At 45.9% G+C, this 16,214-nt stretch overlaps 1 protein-coding gene and 1 long non-coding RNA gene across 2 annotated transcripts in view; both read left to right on the forward strand.

Moving 5' to 3' along the window:
- Positions 1-12,109, forward strand: part of LOC131258894 (uncharacterized) — a 58,442-nt gene extending 46,333 nt beyond the window's left edge. Inside the window, exon 4 of the long non-coding RNA XR_009178112.1 lies at positions 11,646-12,109. This is a non-coding gene — a long non-coding RNA (uncharacterized LOC131258894). The remainder of the gene's footprint in view (positions 1-11,645) is intronic.
- A 742-nt stretch (positions 12,110-12,851) lies between these two features.
- The window catches only part of LOC131258891 (mucin-19-like), a 249,822-nt gene continuing 246,459 nt past the window's right edge, over positions 12,852-16,214 (forward strand). The window contains exon 1 of the mRNA XM_058260285.1: positions 12,852-13,040. Within this exon, the coding sequence (XP_058116268.1) occupies positions 12,852-13,040 (189 nt within the window). The remainder of the gene's footprint in view (positions 13,041-16,214) is intronic.

Here is a 16,214-nt window from a genome sequence, read left to right on the forward strand (position 1 = left end):
CGTTTGTTTGTAGGAGAAAATGTAGAGATATAAAGTGGCTGGCATGCGTTATTCGTTTGGAGAAGTTCACCCCTTTATTATTATTTTGGTGCAAAATGTATTACGTTTCAGTTCCGTTTTGGATCCCCTTTCACCAAAGAAAATATCTGGTAAGACGTAATATTTTGGTTAGTAAATAAATTATTAACGTGAATGATGAGTTCGAATACCATGGATGTGTACCCTTTAGCGTTCCAAGGAACTTTGTAGTGTTGTACCATGAATCTTTTGTCGAGATTCATTATTATGAATCTTTCACCTAAGATTCATTCAGATTGATTCGTGAAACTTTCGAGATATGAATCCTTAAACGTAGATGAATCTTATACAAACATTGATGAATCTTTAGTGGACCTTTCAATAAACTTGATGATTCTTCCATTGGCGTGAGTCATGCGACCGAAAAAAAAGACGTCTCTCTACCCAGTCTTACTGGTGTTGTGCTTAATGAATCTTTCACCTAAGATTCATTCATATGAATCTTTCACCTTAGATTAATTCAGAAGTTATCATAAATCTTTAGGGATTTGAATCTTAAAACCTTAATGAATCTATGGAAACCATGGAAATTAATCATGGATCATGGCGAATCTCAACGATTCTTTCATTGACGTGGATCATGCGACCAAAAAAAAAAAAAGAAAGGGATCTCTGTACCCATTTCTGGCTCATCACTTTTCATCAGTTGCTGTATCGTTGGAATTCATGAATCTCTCGTCGAAAGATTTATGAATCTCTAAAACGCAAAGATTCATTAAGATTTATGAATCTGAATCTGAGTCTTTACTATTCTATTTTTTTCACAGTGAATAATCTTTGTGATTCATGAATTTCTCATTAAAAGATGAGATGAATCGGAACTACAAGAACTCTAGAAATTTGTGTTCCGTTGTACCAATTATTACAAACAAATCATGCAACAGACCACACACAGTACTTGCGGTTATTGAAGTTGAATTGTCTTACCTTATTGTAGATACTTACATTGTTATACATACTTCAGGCATCCCGACGAAGGTTGGCAAACCAGTCAACCGTTTTCTCGTTCGAAACAAAAATCAATCGTGAAGAAAATTGGATCGCCTTTTCCTTTCCCCCCGTTTGAAAGTCCAATCAGACGCAACAATCACGTGAATGCGTCACTTTTGCATCCCCCGAGTGTGTGCGTTGCGAACAAAAGCCCAATAACAAATAACACGTGAGGGTGCGAATTTTCATCATTCATTAACTTACCTTGCTTTAATTAGTGAGTGTGCTGTTTGTTGAGACTGAAAGTTTTTCCCACTTTTCCAGCACGCCGCGCGCGCAAAGTGGTGTCGGGAGTGGAGTGATTTTTCGGACGGCTTGTTAGTTCAGCCAAAAAGGCACCGGCCATCGGCAGTGTCCGGTCGTCAGTGCGTCTCATCATCGTCGAGTCAATCGACCGTCTCCTCCGGGTTCTCCGAACTCGACGGAGCGAAAAGTGAGATAATTTCCGTCTGCCTCGCTAAAGACTTCGGCTTCGAACCGGTGTGCTCACGCTTTCGAAGCGGGACGCGAGCTGGAGAGGGTGGAAAAAAACCCCCACCCGCAATGACCGAAGGGTGGAAAACAAGAAAACTAAAATGACTCTTGGAAAATAATGAATTATTCAATCATCATCGCAAACGTCGTCGCCCCTCTTCGGCTGGATGTTGCGAATTGGTTGGTTTTTTGCTTCCTCCATTTTGGCGCAGCGATAACGAAAAAGCGCACCACGTGGAAAGTCTCATGACGATTGAACGATTTTTGCTTTTTTCTCCCCCACTCCTCCCCCGCTTCGGCCTAGCTTTGGGCTTTTATATTTTTTTCCTCCGATAGGTTTCAGTGTTTTCGTTTTCGACGTTTATGGCGTTTTTATTTGGACCGATCGAGCAATGGATCTTTCTTACTTCTCTCCCCTCCCCCTTTGAGAGCGGTTGTAAGTGAAGCTCCAAGTCAAGGTTGTTGCGATGCGGAAAGGGACCACCCGGGAGGATGTTGACATTGGGGAGGGGAAAAGGGACAGGGAGGACCCGCGACGTACCGACGACGTAAAGTCTGTGGCAAAGCGCAACATTGAAACGGAATAATCCGCCACATCAGCTCCAACGGCAGCAGGAAATCGTCGACGTCGTCGTCTTTTTCGTCGTCGATGTCTTCGTGTTCGTCCCTTTTTTCCTTTCGTTGCGTGCATCGTGGGTGGTCTGGCGACTTTCCGAACTAAACTGGCTACCATCACCACCACCGCCACCACCATCCGACCGCCGAGGGAGCGGAAAATTCGTTCCTGGAAAAAGCGGCCGCCCCGAAAATGGAACAGACCGACGGACCGTTTTTTTTTGGGGTTTTTGTTTTTTTGGGAAAAGCCCGAAGCAAACCGTATACACAAACAAAGCGAGAGAGCGCCCGGAGAAGAAAAGTGCGTGTAATCAAGTAATCCAATTAACGCGCTCCAATGGCAACATGATGGTGCGACCAAACCGGCCGCCCGCTGCTTACGGACGCCAAAGGGACGCCGGTGAAAATCGATCGGTGGAAAAATCAACAGAACGCGAACTGAACTGAAAGCAGCCGAATTCGAATTAGAGAAACAAATGGCAAGGATAACAAAAAAAAAACCAAGAAACTAAACAACAAAACAAAAAGGCCCAGCTATGGTTTAGGAAAATGGTTCTATAAAGTTACCAACACACAAAGAAACTGCCCAAGCGCAGCGGTTGACGCGCGGGATAAGGAAACGAAAAAGTTCGCCACGGAAACGGTTCTGGGTGGAAAACTGACTTGGTCGTCTAATTTGAATTTGAACCGGGAGGCTTCCAGGGGGTAGGCAGGCGGAGAAGTCACCACTCGCCCCTAATGGATCGCCAAACAAAGGATTGGCCAATGGGGGAAAGAAAACAGGTTCTCCCAACCTAAGGCGGAAGGTCCTTCCGGTCGAGTTCATTCGTTCTTGGGAGACTTTTCTTTGTCGGTTCATTCCTAGGTTGAGGTTTTAGCGATTTTATTTAAACACTTCTCCAAGCTTAGAACGACGACTCGTTTGGTGTATTATGGAACGTCTGTGGAGTTCCTTGTCCAAATTCCGCTTGACCAAGGCTCCAACCAGGTGTCCTGCATGGAATCCACCCGCACCAAAACCCGAGCAGGAAAGCTTCTTTAAACGTTCGAATGACAAATTCGATATTGGATATAAAACTAAATGGAGTGGAAGGAATCACCCTGCGCTCTGCTTGAGGTCGAGTTCGGGCTGCCGGTGTGTGTGGAGTAGACGATGCAACAGACTTTGCAACACGACACTGGACAAAGACGACATTGCTGGGAGAAGCAAAAAAAAAAAACATCTTCCCATCCCCTAACCGAAAGAATGAACATTTTCAAAAAATTGAAAGAAGCTTGAATGCTGCTGCTGCTGCTCAAACAACTCCTGACCATGGCCCGAGTTCAACCAGGGATTGCGCCTCAAGTGGCTACGGTTTGCTTTAAGCTTCCCAGATTGCACCGGTAGCATCTTGCCTGGACGGTACGGCTTGGTCTTCTGCTTTGGTGCGCCATACCGATGACCTCGCACACCGAACCAAGGCACGTATGTGTGCCAAAGGATTTGAAACATGCACTTGCATGCACTTTTGGTCAAACAATCGAAAAACCACCAGCTCTCGGCCCCGTTCTATGGTAAGAGGAAAACGTAAAGGGTGCTTGAAAATTTTACATCATCTCTCGAATTGCTGGAGGCACTAGGAGGAACCGAGCAGAAGGTAAGGAGAGGGGGGGAAGGCGGAGGAAAAAATAATCTACCGACAAGAAATCACTATAAATGTTTTTTCGACAGCCGAAAGTTGGCAATAAGCTGGAGGTTGTCTTTGGGCGCATTACAGGGAAGGACGCGGGTGACAAGGAAGTGTGCGATGGTCGATAAAATTTTTACAATCCCCAAATTTTTATCTATTTCTTACTGTTTCTCCATGCCTCAGCGATTTTCCTTTCCAGCGTGCACTTTTCCCTGGCTCCACTTATAGTTTCGAAGGATGCCGCGCGCAACCAACCGTGGTGTGGAAGGGGGTTGGAAAAGGGGGATGCCACCCCAAGGATGGTTGGTGGTCAGTATGATGTCAGTCCTTGGTCCGTGCCACGTGCCCGGCAACATGTTGCCGCTCGGTTTTCCTCCCCTCTCCCCCCCATACACTCGGGTTTTTCGGGAAGATGACTTTCCAGTTGTGCCCATTCTTCGGTGGCAGCGAGCGGGAAATGATTCGACTTGCGACGACGACGACGACGCGACTAGACACCAAAGTTTTCCTCATGGGTGGGCAAAAAGAAAAAAAAGAAAAAGAAAGGAAAGGAAACTGGGAAACAAAATCCATCGTCAGCGTTAAAGCTTTTCGTCTGTCAGTGTTTCTAGCGCGGGGTAATCCCAGGGAAGTGGATAGCAAAATGTGGCAATCAAGGATGGAACCGAATCTACGATCCGGAGATGACCGGTGGGAGGAGGGGAAGGGAGAGTTTTGTGGAACTTTTTCCCGGTTCGAGGTTTTTTGCCGGGCCCTCGGACCGGGCCTCGTTTGATCGTTTTTCTTGGACCTTCCTGTATATCGTCTTGATTGTGAAGATGGGCCCACAAAAGTTTTCTGCTCTCGGGGCACACACAGTTTTTCTTTTTCTTTCCCCCCTGTACCGGCTCCCTATGGTGGTGGTGTAAGGTTTTTCTGCATTTTGCCTTTTTTTGTCTTTGTTTTTCCTACTACCCTTCAGGCGCTGGGAAATCTTTCCCCGCAAAAAAAAAAACCCAACCCGATAAGGCAGAAAGGGGTTTAGGCGGAATCAGCGCGGACGAAGTGAATGATTTGTATTCGAATTAAGCTCCCCACACAAAGGGAGGACGAAAAAGAAATCCCGCATCAAGGAGTCGTTGAGGAAAAAAGGGGGGGAGAGCTAGGGAAAATGCTCTCGTGTACGACTTTTCGGTGCGCACCGCGAACCCTGCCGGGAAAAGTTCCCCGGGTTGGACCGGCAGGGAGAATGGGGTTTATGGTTGGGCAAGCAAAAGTTTCGCCACATTTCGCTACGATGGATCTTCTTTTACGCTGCTCGGATGGCATGCGGAAGGGATTGAGATTTTCTTGCGCAAATGTATTGCCCAAATTATGGCCCCTAATAAAGTAAAGGAAAGTTAGGTTCGGTGTCCGACCAGTGACAAAACCTTCGGCCCAGTCTGTACCTCACGGTACTTCCAGTTCATTAGGAGGAAGTTCTCAATGTTCTGAACTGAGGGGAAAAGAATGCAATCGAAGGATAACAGGGCTCGTGAGTCAACGAAGGCAATCCGATTGAGACCCCTGCTTCACGATTCGTCAGCTGGTTATCGAGCAATTAATTACCATTTCTTACCGCCTCTCGGGTGGAGTCGGTTGCAATCGGCGCCTTTTTGGTGACGTCGGCTGGCCGTGAATGCGTCAAATCACATTTGCATGAGACGCCCGCGTAACCGGCAAACACCTACCCACCCCGGAGGTGCTCGAAAAAGTACCGATCGCGCGGGAAATCACGGCACATTGTATGGGTATAATGGTTGTTGTGGGAGGATTTTTTGTTTGTGCCCCCTTCGAAAGCACATACGCGCCCACGAACGTGTGCGGTAAGTGGTTTGCAACCCTGACCCGAGGTGGGTAAATTTGCTTCCGAGGAAGGAAGGTCAAGTTTCCCGTCAATATACTATTTGAACGTTGGAAACAACATGATGTAGTGATGTAATGTTTTTACAATTTTATTTTGTGCATTTTGAGAAAGACAAAAATCAATCTAAGTATATTAAAGTGTGAGCTTAAGTAAATTGAACCAAGGAAGGTGAATGAACAAATAGACCTATTCGATTTGAATTAAAAAAATAAAATAAAACATCATGTGGTGAAAGATAAGTAGTAAAACATATGTAAATATTTTCAAATATAAACAAAACTACTTAGCAGTTCCATGTCATGAAATGTCGAAAATTTTCACTTAGGGAGTTTGACTTTGAATTTCAAAGAATGTATCTTTTTAACTATAATGTATGCTATTTCCTCTCTACACCACTTATCCTGAATGTTATGAGTGAAAAATTATAGTTCTTTGATGTTTTTTTTTATAAAATTTTCACTTTAATAAGTTTCTCATTTGATTTCAATGTATGTATCTTAATAACTTTATTTTATGCTTTTTCCTCTTAGAGTATTTGTTATTCTGAATGTTATGAATTAAAACTTATGGTTGTTTCTTGTTTATGATAAAATCGATCTCAAATATATTATTTTTGTTTCAACCTTGGACAATGATTGCGTGGAGATATCTTTTTATTACCTTCGAAAACTCAATTGCCCTTTATCAAGCGTTCGCAACGGTTGTTTTGTTATAACTTAAGCAAACCATTTTCACCAACCCGCACCCTTCGAAACGAATAAAAGCAGCACCCTCGCAGCTCAAGGGTGTCTAAATTAACATTAAAATACAGTTTCATCATGCAATAAATCCACGAACCATTTCAATTCGGTCATATTTTCCACTTCCCGCTCTTTTCGTGCTAATCCTCTTGTAGTCACTTGACCGGTGCAACAGGCGGGCACGACCGCATGCTTCACGTATTGCACACGTACAGAGGAACAGAGGAAAGAAAAATACGGCTGCACGCGAAACCTTTCCGACGAAACCCAAAGTCGGGTTTGCAAAGAAGGTGAAATTTTTAATGAAGTGCAAAATGAGTGCATCTTTTAATGATCTGTTGCAGCGGTCGGAGCAGGAAAAATGGCGGCGAGCATCCTTCTCTAGCCCCAATCGTCATAATCATTGCATGCTTCCTAAGACAAACACAGATACACTCATAAACCACCCTCTCGAAATGGGGAAGAAAAACAAAAATCACACACAACGAGTTTTGGTCCACACGTTTCGAACCGAAAGTAAAACCCTCCACTCACCCCGGCGTGTTTGGGTGTGTTTGGATTGCATATTATGCAGCATGCAGGCCGGCGTCTACCGGTTCGGTGCATCGGGTGTGCAGACGGCCTTGCGTGTGTGTGTGTGTGCAAAGTAACGCACGAAAAGGGAATCCATTAGTGACGGTTCGTTTGACCGCAACGCCATGCGTTCGAGGTGACCAATTTTCCCGGCTTTTCCTCGTCGCACTCGCACCCGTCGGGGGTTTGGTGGATGGGTTGCAATTTATTTCCAGAAGCAAAGAAGGGCGACAAGGGAGGAGCGGGACACTGTGTGCTGGTTATCGATTGTAGGCAGCCATCTATAAGCAACCTCCACGATGATGATGATGAATCAACTTCTACGAGGCTACGTTCCCTGTGTCAAAACGCTCGCGCGGGCCGAGGCTTCGCTAAATCATTGGGTTTATGTGGCCTCTCGTCAAACGGCTCGCACCCTCGCACACTGGCAAAACATTGTTGTCGAACCGGGGTCCCGCGTAAGACGGGCCCAGGCCGCGCATCGTGCCGAATGTTTATGAATGAAGTAAATATTTGCATTTTATTCGCTTTTACCGGCCTTCCCCCCCGGGTGATCGATCATCGTCGCCTCGCCCTCTCGTGCGTGCAAACAAACGCAAACAAAACGCACAACCGGCACCGGGGAGATGGTTCCTTTCGGACACAGCTCCTCACACACTCGAACGGCGAATGATTAACACAATGTTTGCGCGAATACTTCAGCAAAAATTCATCCCCGATCCTCCGATGAAGAGGGGGGGTTTTTGGTCCGTGGACGGAAAGCGACTCGGTAGTGTAGTGGGATGGCTGTCTGCCCTAAAGTACGCGTATGTTTGCGCACCCAGTGTGGCCGGGATGGTTTTTGGTCATTGATTGAACGAGTTATGTCTTGTCCCTTCTCGAGACCCCCCCTTCACGAGTCCTTGAACTTTAAGTGAGTTATTGCACGTTGGGTGTAGTTTTACTTTACTTAATCATTATTCAAATACGAATATGGCTCCGTTAATGGCTTCTCGATCATGTCCGAGTGTTGCTGTGGTACAATCGTTGTAAAGCATGTTCGATCGATCCTTTGTACAAAGTTGCTACAATCGTAACGAAAACCAGAAAGAGAGTTGGGTTGGAAATGTACACTGCAATGCATTTGTTTAGTCTTACAAATAAATCTTTAATATTTACACTTGGTCAAGAAGAACAGCTTTTATGTTTGTTGTTTTCTTGATTCTGATAATAAGCAACGCACACAACACATTGAAAAGTTAAATGAATATTTTTTATTTTTTATTTATTATTATTAAGTTAAATGGATATATTACATTCTTTTTTAAGTTTATTTCAGTGTGTTATAGACCAATGGTAGTAAAATGTGATTTTTCAATTTTTTCAAGTTCAATTTTCTATAGTAAATTTACTTAAATTCAATTTTAAATATTACCCTTTATTAGGTTTAAAAATTTGACAATTGCGTCTAAACAAATGCATCTCAGTGTAGAGCAGAAACCGCTCGTCCATATGGCGGTGGTTAATCCAGTGACTTCATTGTACGATCGGTGGCTATGGATTACACAAATAAACATAACCTACATTTCAGATAAACACGATCTAGCGTGGCCCGTACAGCCTGTTTAGTTTATTTCATTCGTCGGTTTAAGCAACTGGAAATCCAATTCGAGATACATTTTTGTTGGTTAATGTGGTTGGCTAGTCATTCTTAGCGTGTTGATTCACATCAGATAATCCAATTTTGCTTCTAGTAAATTTCTACACTTTTCCTTCGCTTTTATCCTCTTTTTTCTCTTCTTTGTTGCATTCACATAAATTAAGAAACATGACGTCCATTAAAAGAAAAATAAATAAGTGTAGGCTTTAACGAAGAACAAATGATTACATTCGATCAAGCACATTGATGCGATGGCGCGTTCGCCTCGCTGCTTGTGGTCAGTTATGGTAATGTAATTCGGTTGCATTCCCATTTGGGTGCCGCTGTTTATTGGTCGGATTTTTCGCCCGCTTCCCTCCATCAATCTGTCGAATCGTTCGGTTGCACGGTGCAGTGGTTAATTAGGTTCGGTTGGAAATTAAAATCTCCTCTTGGATAATGACATGAATGTCTCATCAATTGCCATCCCATGCTATCTCTCATTATTTTTCTTCTTTCGTTATATTACCGATAAATGACCCCGTCGATCGAACATGGTAATAAACTGGAACAAAAGAGTGCCTATGTTCAATGGCCTTTTAGCTTGACTTGTTTCAAATTAAATTATAAAATAATTTGTACATCAAAGAGTAAGTTTAATAATATATTCCAGTTTGAGGAAGCAAAAAAGTGGTCGAATAACAATAGTTTTCCATTCCCATCAGTAGAACAAATCTAGTAATAGAATTTCTCTACTGGATGGCAATTAGGCGACAAATATCCTCTCAAATCTGAGCACCATCGCAACATGTTTCCTTCCTGGGCTCGAGGTCAACTATTGCAATAGGTTGAAAACCGCCTTAGGTTCCGCGAAACGGCGAGGAACAAGACCTAAACGCTGCATCATCCGTTACCAATGAACCGCTGTTTTTCCGCTCTCCCACAGCAAGTAGCGGTGCATCCAAGGGGCAGTAGAGTTGAACTTTCTTAATTGAGCTTAATTAAAAATACAACTCTCGGTCAAAACGGAACCGTGCAGCTGCTGCCATGAGTCCGGGGTTGGGATAGTTTATTCATCATTCGTGTCCGTGCTCTTGTTATGGGGTGGTGGTGCAAACATCGATCCGTGTGCATAGATGTGCATGTTTGTTTTTTACTACTATTTTTCTCTCACTTTTCCGCCCTTGCCACCCAACCACCCGCAGCTTTCGATTTGGGTCGGTAGTGAACGTTTGTCGAGCACGTTGTTGTCGATGAAGATAGCATATGTTTTTGTCCGGCGGCGGACCGTAACGAGCTCGGTTAGCTGGCTGCTGGCTCGAGGCAGCCGTTTCGATCCGGCAGGCATTTATAGGCACCCGATTTCCTCGTTTGCAAGAAGTTCCCCGGACAAAAAGGGAGAACGATCACCTACGCCAGAGGTGAAAGCAACAGCATGTTCAGATTTGTTGAAAATAAAATCACCGATACCGGTTGACAGAGTTTTGCAAAAAAAAGAACGAAACCGAGCCCAATTCGGCGAGGAAGAAAGCTCTCGTGACGGCAACTAAATCAGCAGTTTTCTGGTCGTTGGCTATCGCTTTCTAGATTTAATCAGCCACTCGTTTTGAATGTTTGCCGGTTGTGATTGAGATGCTTGCTTGCAAGCACGCTTCCACGATGGCATGAATGGTTGCAAGGGCTGAAAAACCGAACGATGTCATTTGAAAGGACGACCGGATGTTTTTATGGAAAAGAGCTTTGAAAGAGACACCGGGTTCATTAATTCCTTTTGAAAAAACCCATGATTGAGGTGATTAAAGATTGAATGCAAGCAAATTGGAGTTGAAAGTCGTTTATCGAAGTACAATACTGTGTTCTTGATGTTGTACTAGTATATGTTAGTGTTATTCTACATGTTTTTAACGGTGGCTGTATTTAACAGTCATTTTTACTCTTCTACTTTTGATGGGAATGGTTAGTTCTTGTTCTTATGGAACAGGTTTCTTACTGTCAAATCATTTTCCCCTGGAAGATGGATTGATGGATGGAGCCTGCAAATAAAACATGATCGATGTTTTGCTTCGATGACGTCACGAGAAAAAACACCACAGCCGTCAATTATTTAACGCGTCTCCACCCTCAATTTATAAAATATTGTTTTTATTCGTTCGGACGCAGGACTTACAGCATTCATTGCTTGGAGGCGTCACTCCAACACGAACGCCACGATGCCAACGGCAATGGAGACAAATTACGGCGTCAAATAAAACATATAAATCACCTCGGCATCTCATGCTCTTCCGCGCGAAGCCAAATGTCGCCCGGAAAACGATCGAAGCTTAGACCATCAAACGGCAGCATGTAAAGCATAATTTCATATTCATGTCTCCCTTCCAACCCACCCCCGCACATCAGTTCTGTCACCCGCGCTCTTCGTTACTCTTTCGGTTTCCGGATTTTACGATCATGCTAAATGACGCTTTTATTATTTATGACGATTGTGATGCTTGTCAGGTTGTGTGTGTGTGCCACCACCACCGAGAGCGGCCTTCGCTGGCAGGATCTGAATCGCTTTATTATTTTGGGATTGTTTTTCTTCCCTTTTTTTCACACACCCCCACCCGCCCCGAAGGTGGTTGGGGTGGAGATGATCCCTTCATCCTTTAACTACGCACGCACGCGGCAGTTTTGGCGCTCGAACATGGTACATTTTGATGGTGTTTCTTTTTTATTCCTCGTGGCCCATAGAGTCGAACGGTTGCCTCGGTGATGGCTCCTGTCGCCCTTCTAATAGGTGTGGTAAAAATAATTTTGTGATTCAGTTTTAAATTGCCCTACGAGTCAGATGGTGGAAATGATTTTTCCTCACTGTTAGGAGAATCTATTGCTTCATCGAGCCGTTGAGGAAAGGATGGAAAAGTCTTTAATGCCGACATTTATTCGCGCGCCAAATGTAATGTAGGCATCGGTTTCGTAATGGCTAAATCATGTGTTTTTCTCTCTGTTTTTTTTTTTTGCAGGCAGTGTTGAACCACGCACACTAAAGAAATAAATCCACCCCATCCAAGTCGCCGCAGTACCGACGCGTTTCCAGAGCTCATCATAGTTGGCATCGATCTCGCAGAAGCTGCTGCTAGTCCCGAGCTCGGTGTAGACAGCTTTTTGGACGGCTCCCAAAAACATCCACAAGAACCGCGCATCACAGTCCTCTCCTCCACAGCCAGCTAGCGAGCTAGAGACACTCTCCCCCACTCTCCTATTCGCCAGATCATCATAAATAGCGCCGCTACCGCCGCCGCCACATCTCTGAAAACCCCAAACTGCACACTCGAATCGCTTCCCGCTTCATAGCGCTCGCTCGCAGTAGTCGCCTCCCGAAACGGAAGTTGTGCGAAGTTTTTAGCGAAATCGCAGCAAGCATTTCAAACGGAAATCGTGAGTGAGAGAACATCCACCGGACAATCATCAACGCAATTCGTCGCGTCCAAAGCAAAACGTGTTTGTGAGAAGTGTGTCTATGGAGTGTGTGCGCGTGCCGATCATCTAGCCAGGATAACTAGTCGCCAGCGAACGGAAGAAGTGAAAGTTTGGAGGGACTTACAAATCCGTTCTGAGATTCTATTTCGTGTGAGCTCTAAAGCCAAGTTGTTTCTGGTGCGTGTTGTTTTTGGTGTCGGCTCGATCTCGTGTCTAATCGTTCCGTGCTCGCTAGAAGTCGAGAAGTGTAACATTAAGCGGGAGTTCTTCAGCTTCCCGACCCGTGTTAACGTGTTCCTAACGAGTGTTCGAAGAAGAAGTCCAGCGCCTCCGCCTGGTCAGTGTGTGATTGTATCCGTGGGAAGAGCTAGGAAAAAAACCCATCCAACCGGCGTTGGAATATGTTCCAAACAGGCCTAAACAGCGTTCTCTAAAGCACAAATCGCAACCGCATCCGGCCACCGTGTCGCATGCCCCAGTGTGTTACCGTGTGATCCCGCACCAGGAGTTCCCCGCGAGTTCGACCAGTTTTAATCAGTTCTTGCGCGAGTCCATCGGCACAACGTACAGAAGCGCCCAAGCGAGGAAATATTCCCGCGAGCCGCCAGCAGCAAAAGCAAGCGTTTTTTCGAGCGCGTGTGTGTGAGTGTGTGTGATTTGTGCGAGTGCAAGGCTAGCGAGTACCGAGAGCTCTCGAGAGCGGAGCCTGTGAAGGAAGTGGTTTTTTTCCAGTGTGCGAGCGACGAGCTATGGCCGCTATGGTAAACATGACCAATCTACTGAACGGAAAGGATTCACGCTGGCTGCAGCTGGAGGTCTGCCGGGAGTACCAGCGCAACAAATGCTCCCGTCCGGACACCGAGTGCAAGTTCGCACATCCGCCAGCGAACGTCGAAGTACAAAACGGACGCGTGACCGCGTGCTACGACAGTATTAAGGTAGGTTTTGTCTCTCATCTCGTTGGTATCACATAAGGCATTCATAGACCTCTCGTTTCAAATGTGCTGACTGTCAAGGACTTCAAGCAAACCAGTTCCCTATACGCTATTCTTCTTTTATCCATTTGTGTTCCAAACAAGTCTGGTATTGTGCCAAAACGCTTTCCTTGTTCCAATGTCATTCCAACGCTAGAAGTAGGTGAACAATTGGCATGCGATTTGTCGTACCGAAAAGGGCGTCTCACAAACACGGCCCCTTGCCAAAAAATACACCCTAAAGACAGAATTTGAGGTTACGGAGCCACACTAGGAACTCCCGTTTGGAGAGGCCAAAGTAAAACTTGTAGGCCAAAGGTGAAAGGATAAGCAGTGAATGTGTGTGTGTGTGTAAGCCTTGAATGACTAGAAAGTTTTTGCATCCGGGGTAGTAATTCCAGGATTACCAAGGATGTAGCATAACATACCCCAACCACCTACTTTGATCCTTTTCTCTTATTGTTCCAAAATCTGCTACATGCTAGTCCTCGTGGGTGAGTTTAAAACTAGAGAAGGCAAGAAGAATGTTACGTGTGAACGTGGAGGTTGAAAGGTTTGCAAAGTTCTCGCCCAAAGCCGCAGACCCCAACCCCTCTAGAACGCCGGATCTGACACTCGGAAATGTTGGAACACTCTCCACACTCACACACAAAGTTTGCCCAGTTTGGCACATGTTTTCAAATTGATATAATAATTACCGATGCTTTGGTTTTTGCTCGCTAGCTCACTTTTCATTTGGTCCTTTTTGTTTCCCAACGAGTTGCGGGTGGTAAGGATCGACATTGTTCTGCGGGGGGATGATCCGCGTAGTAGCAAAAAACGGTGTTCGTGTGTGTTTTTTTCCCTGTTAGTTTCAGGCGGAAACAACACGTGCTCTAATTGAGTTGGCTTCCGTTTCGATTGACTCAATGAAGCCGTTTGTTGGGTGGAAAGTGAAAGGGGAAAAGGGGCAGAAACAGGTGAGGTGCGTGGCGAAGTGGAGTTGCTAAATAAGCAAACACAGGACTTTCCCTGTTGGCGCTGGACAACATTTCGCTGTATCATTTCTGTTGGCAAACGCGAGCGCGAGAAGGAAGGAGTGGTTAATTAGAGCTCGCTCCAAATGGACGCGAGCTTCATGATGAACTCGACAACTATGAAGTGAGGTGGAAAAAGGGTTCACCTGTTTTTCCCGCACCGTCAAGTCCTTTTTTGTTCCCTTCGATGGTGGCTTCATTTATGTTGATTAGCTACAGGATGCACACACCTCCATCATGCATCGAGTAGAGGAACGTTGTTTGATTTTTCAGTTCCACAGCGAACATCGATGCGAATGGAGCGTTGCTGTTTTTTTTATTTCTGGTTTGGCACAGGTCAGTGAAACCGTGTGCCCTAGATAGTGTAGTAACGCAGTGGTGGTGCGGTCGGATGATCCTCCGGAAGTCGCGAGACCGGATCGAACACAATCCAATAACCGTTTTCGGGATGAATTTAATCATGCACCACCAGACTCGCTGCTTTTGCACGCTTTTCCTTCCCATTTCGATCGAGCCGTTCGAATCCGGTGCACTTCCTATATTATATGCGGGAGTTGTGTGTGTGTGTGACGAGTGGACACTTTTCCGTGCCGAGTTTGCCGAGTTGCCCGCAGAAAACCCGTGGGTTCACGCCCGTCGCGACGGCCTTGCAGTAGCTCGGATCGGTTTCGCCAAAAATCAATATCAACCCCAGCACGAGCCCATTCCGGGTTTCGATTTGAATTTTAGACAACCCCGTGCGTTTGTGCGCGAGTAAAGGTGATGGAGCGCTTGCTGGTATCGATAGTGAACCAAATTCCACACTTTCCGCACCTCTTCCATCGTCCCCTTTCCGTCGGCGTCACCTCCGGAAACCGAAATTCCTTCTCTTGCGTGACACGAAATGAATGACGTTGGCATTAATGGTGCGGTGTCGCTGGTGGTGTGGTTCGCTGATGATATCCTTGTATTTGATTCTCGCTCCTACTCCATGTGTGCGTGTGTGTGTGCAGGTTTTTGTGGCGGGTGCGGGTTGTTCCGGTCGGTGTCCCACTTCCGGGAGCCGCGTCCTTAAATGTCGTCGAAACAAACGAAAGGCCGTGCAAGGATTAAGGACGAGGATGGTGGGAGTGGAAAGGGGTAGCAGGCCGCTTGTTTTCGAAACAGGTGCAGCACATCCATGGTGGCGGGGATCGAAGCGGGAATTTTCCGTGTGTGTGTGCCTGTGCGTGTGTATATATTCACATATGTTAGAGCCTGAGCACCCCGGAGTCGGAAATGTCTCCCGCTCAAACGCGTGCTACATATTTTTCCCCGCCCGCCCGGGGAGGTGCAAACCAGGCCACAAAACCGGGTGCCGGGCGGAATGGAATGGAAATGTTTTCCACGACGATACGCTCGAAAGGAGATGTACGATGGAATTAAAACCGAAAAATCCACCCACGAAACATTCCTCCGACCGCGCGCGTTGCGATCCGTTTTCCCGGGTGGAAGATTTTTAACCGACACGGAAGCGAGCAGGACGCGACCGATTGAAAATACCCCTCACCTCACCTATCCTCATCCCGGTTTCATCACCCGTTGTTTGGGGGTCTGTTGCGTTGTTTTGTCCTCTTCAAAGTGGGCGTATGGTTTTGGCAGCGCGCTTGTATGTCTGTGATATGGCATTTGGAGACCCCCCCTTCGACGTCTGGTTTGTGGTGAAGTAAATGTCCTTCGGAAAAACTGAACCACTCGTGATCCGCCGTGAAAAATCGAGGATGGGGAGTTTGTTTCGATCGCTCAATTGATGGTTTGGGATGAACAGCGTGGGTCGATATTTTCGATGCACTCATTGCCCAACCAGACGGACCATAACGGACGAAGGGGCCTGAAGGTGGCGGAAGGGTTTGAACTTGCGTGTGGTTTGGATTTGGGATCAAACGAAACGCGCACACCCATACCGACACAAACACAGCAGACGGTACACGTGGAAAATCTACATGATCCCCTTTTTCATGGTCTCCCTTGGGTTGAGAGAAGGAAACACAACAGCGATGTTGGATCATGGCGGTTTGCTAACGAAACGAAATCGAGCATAACCTGGAGAGCAAAGGGGGGAGGAAAAGTATCGGAAAATCATTCGCACCAGTCAAGTGCAGCT

The sequence above is a fragment of the Anopheles coustani genome, chromosome 3, assembly GCF_943734705.1.
Source record: "Anopheles coustani chromosome 3, idAnoCousDA_361_x.2, whole genome shotgun sequence".
NCBI lineage: Eukaryota > Metazoa > Arthropoda > Insecta > Diptera > Culicidae > Anopheles > Anopheles coustani.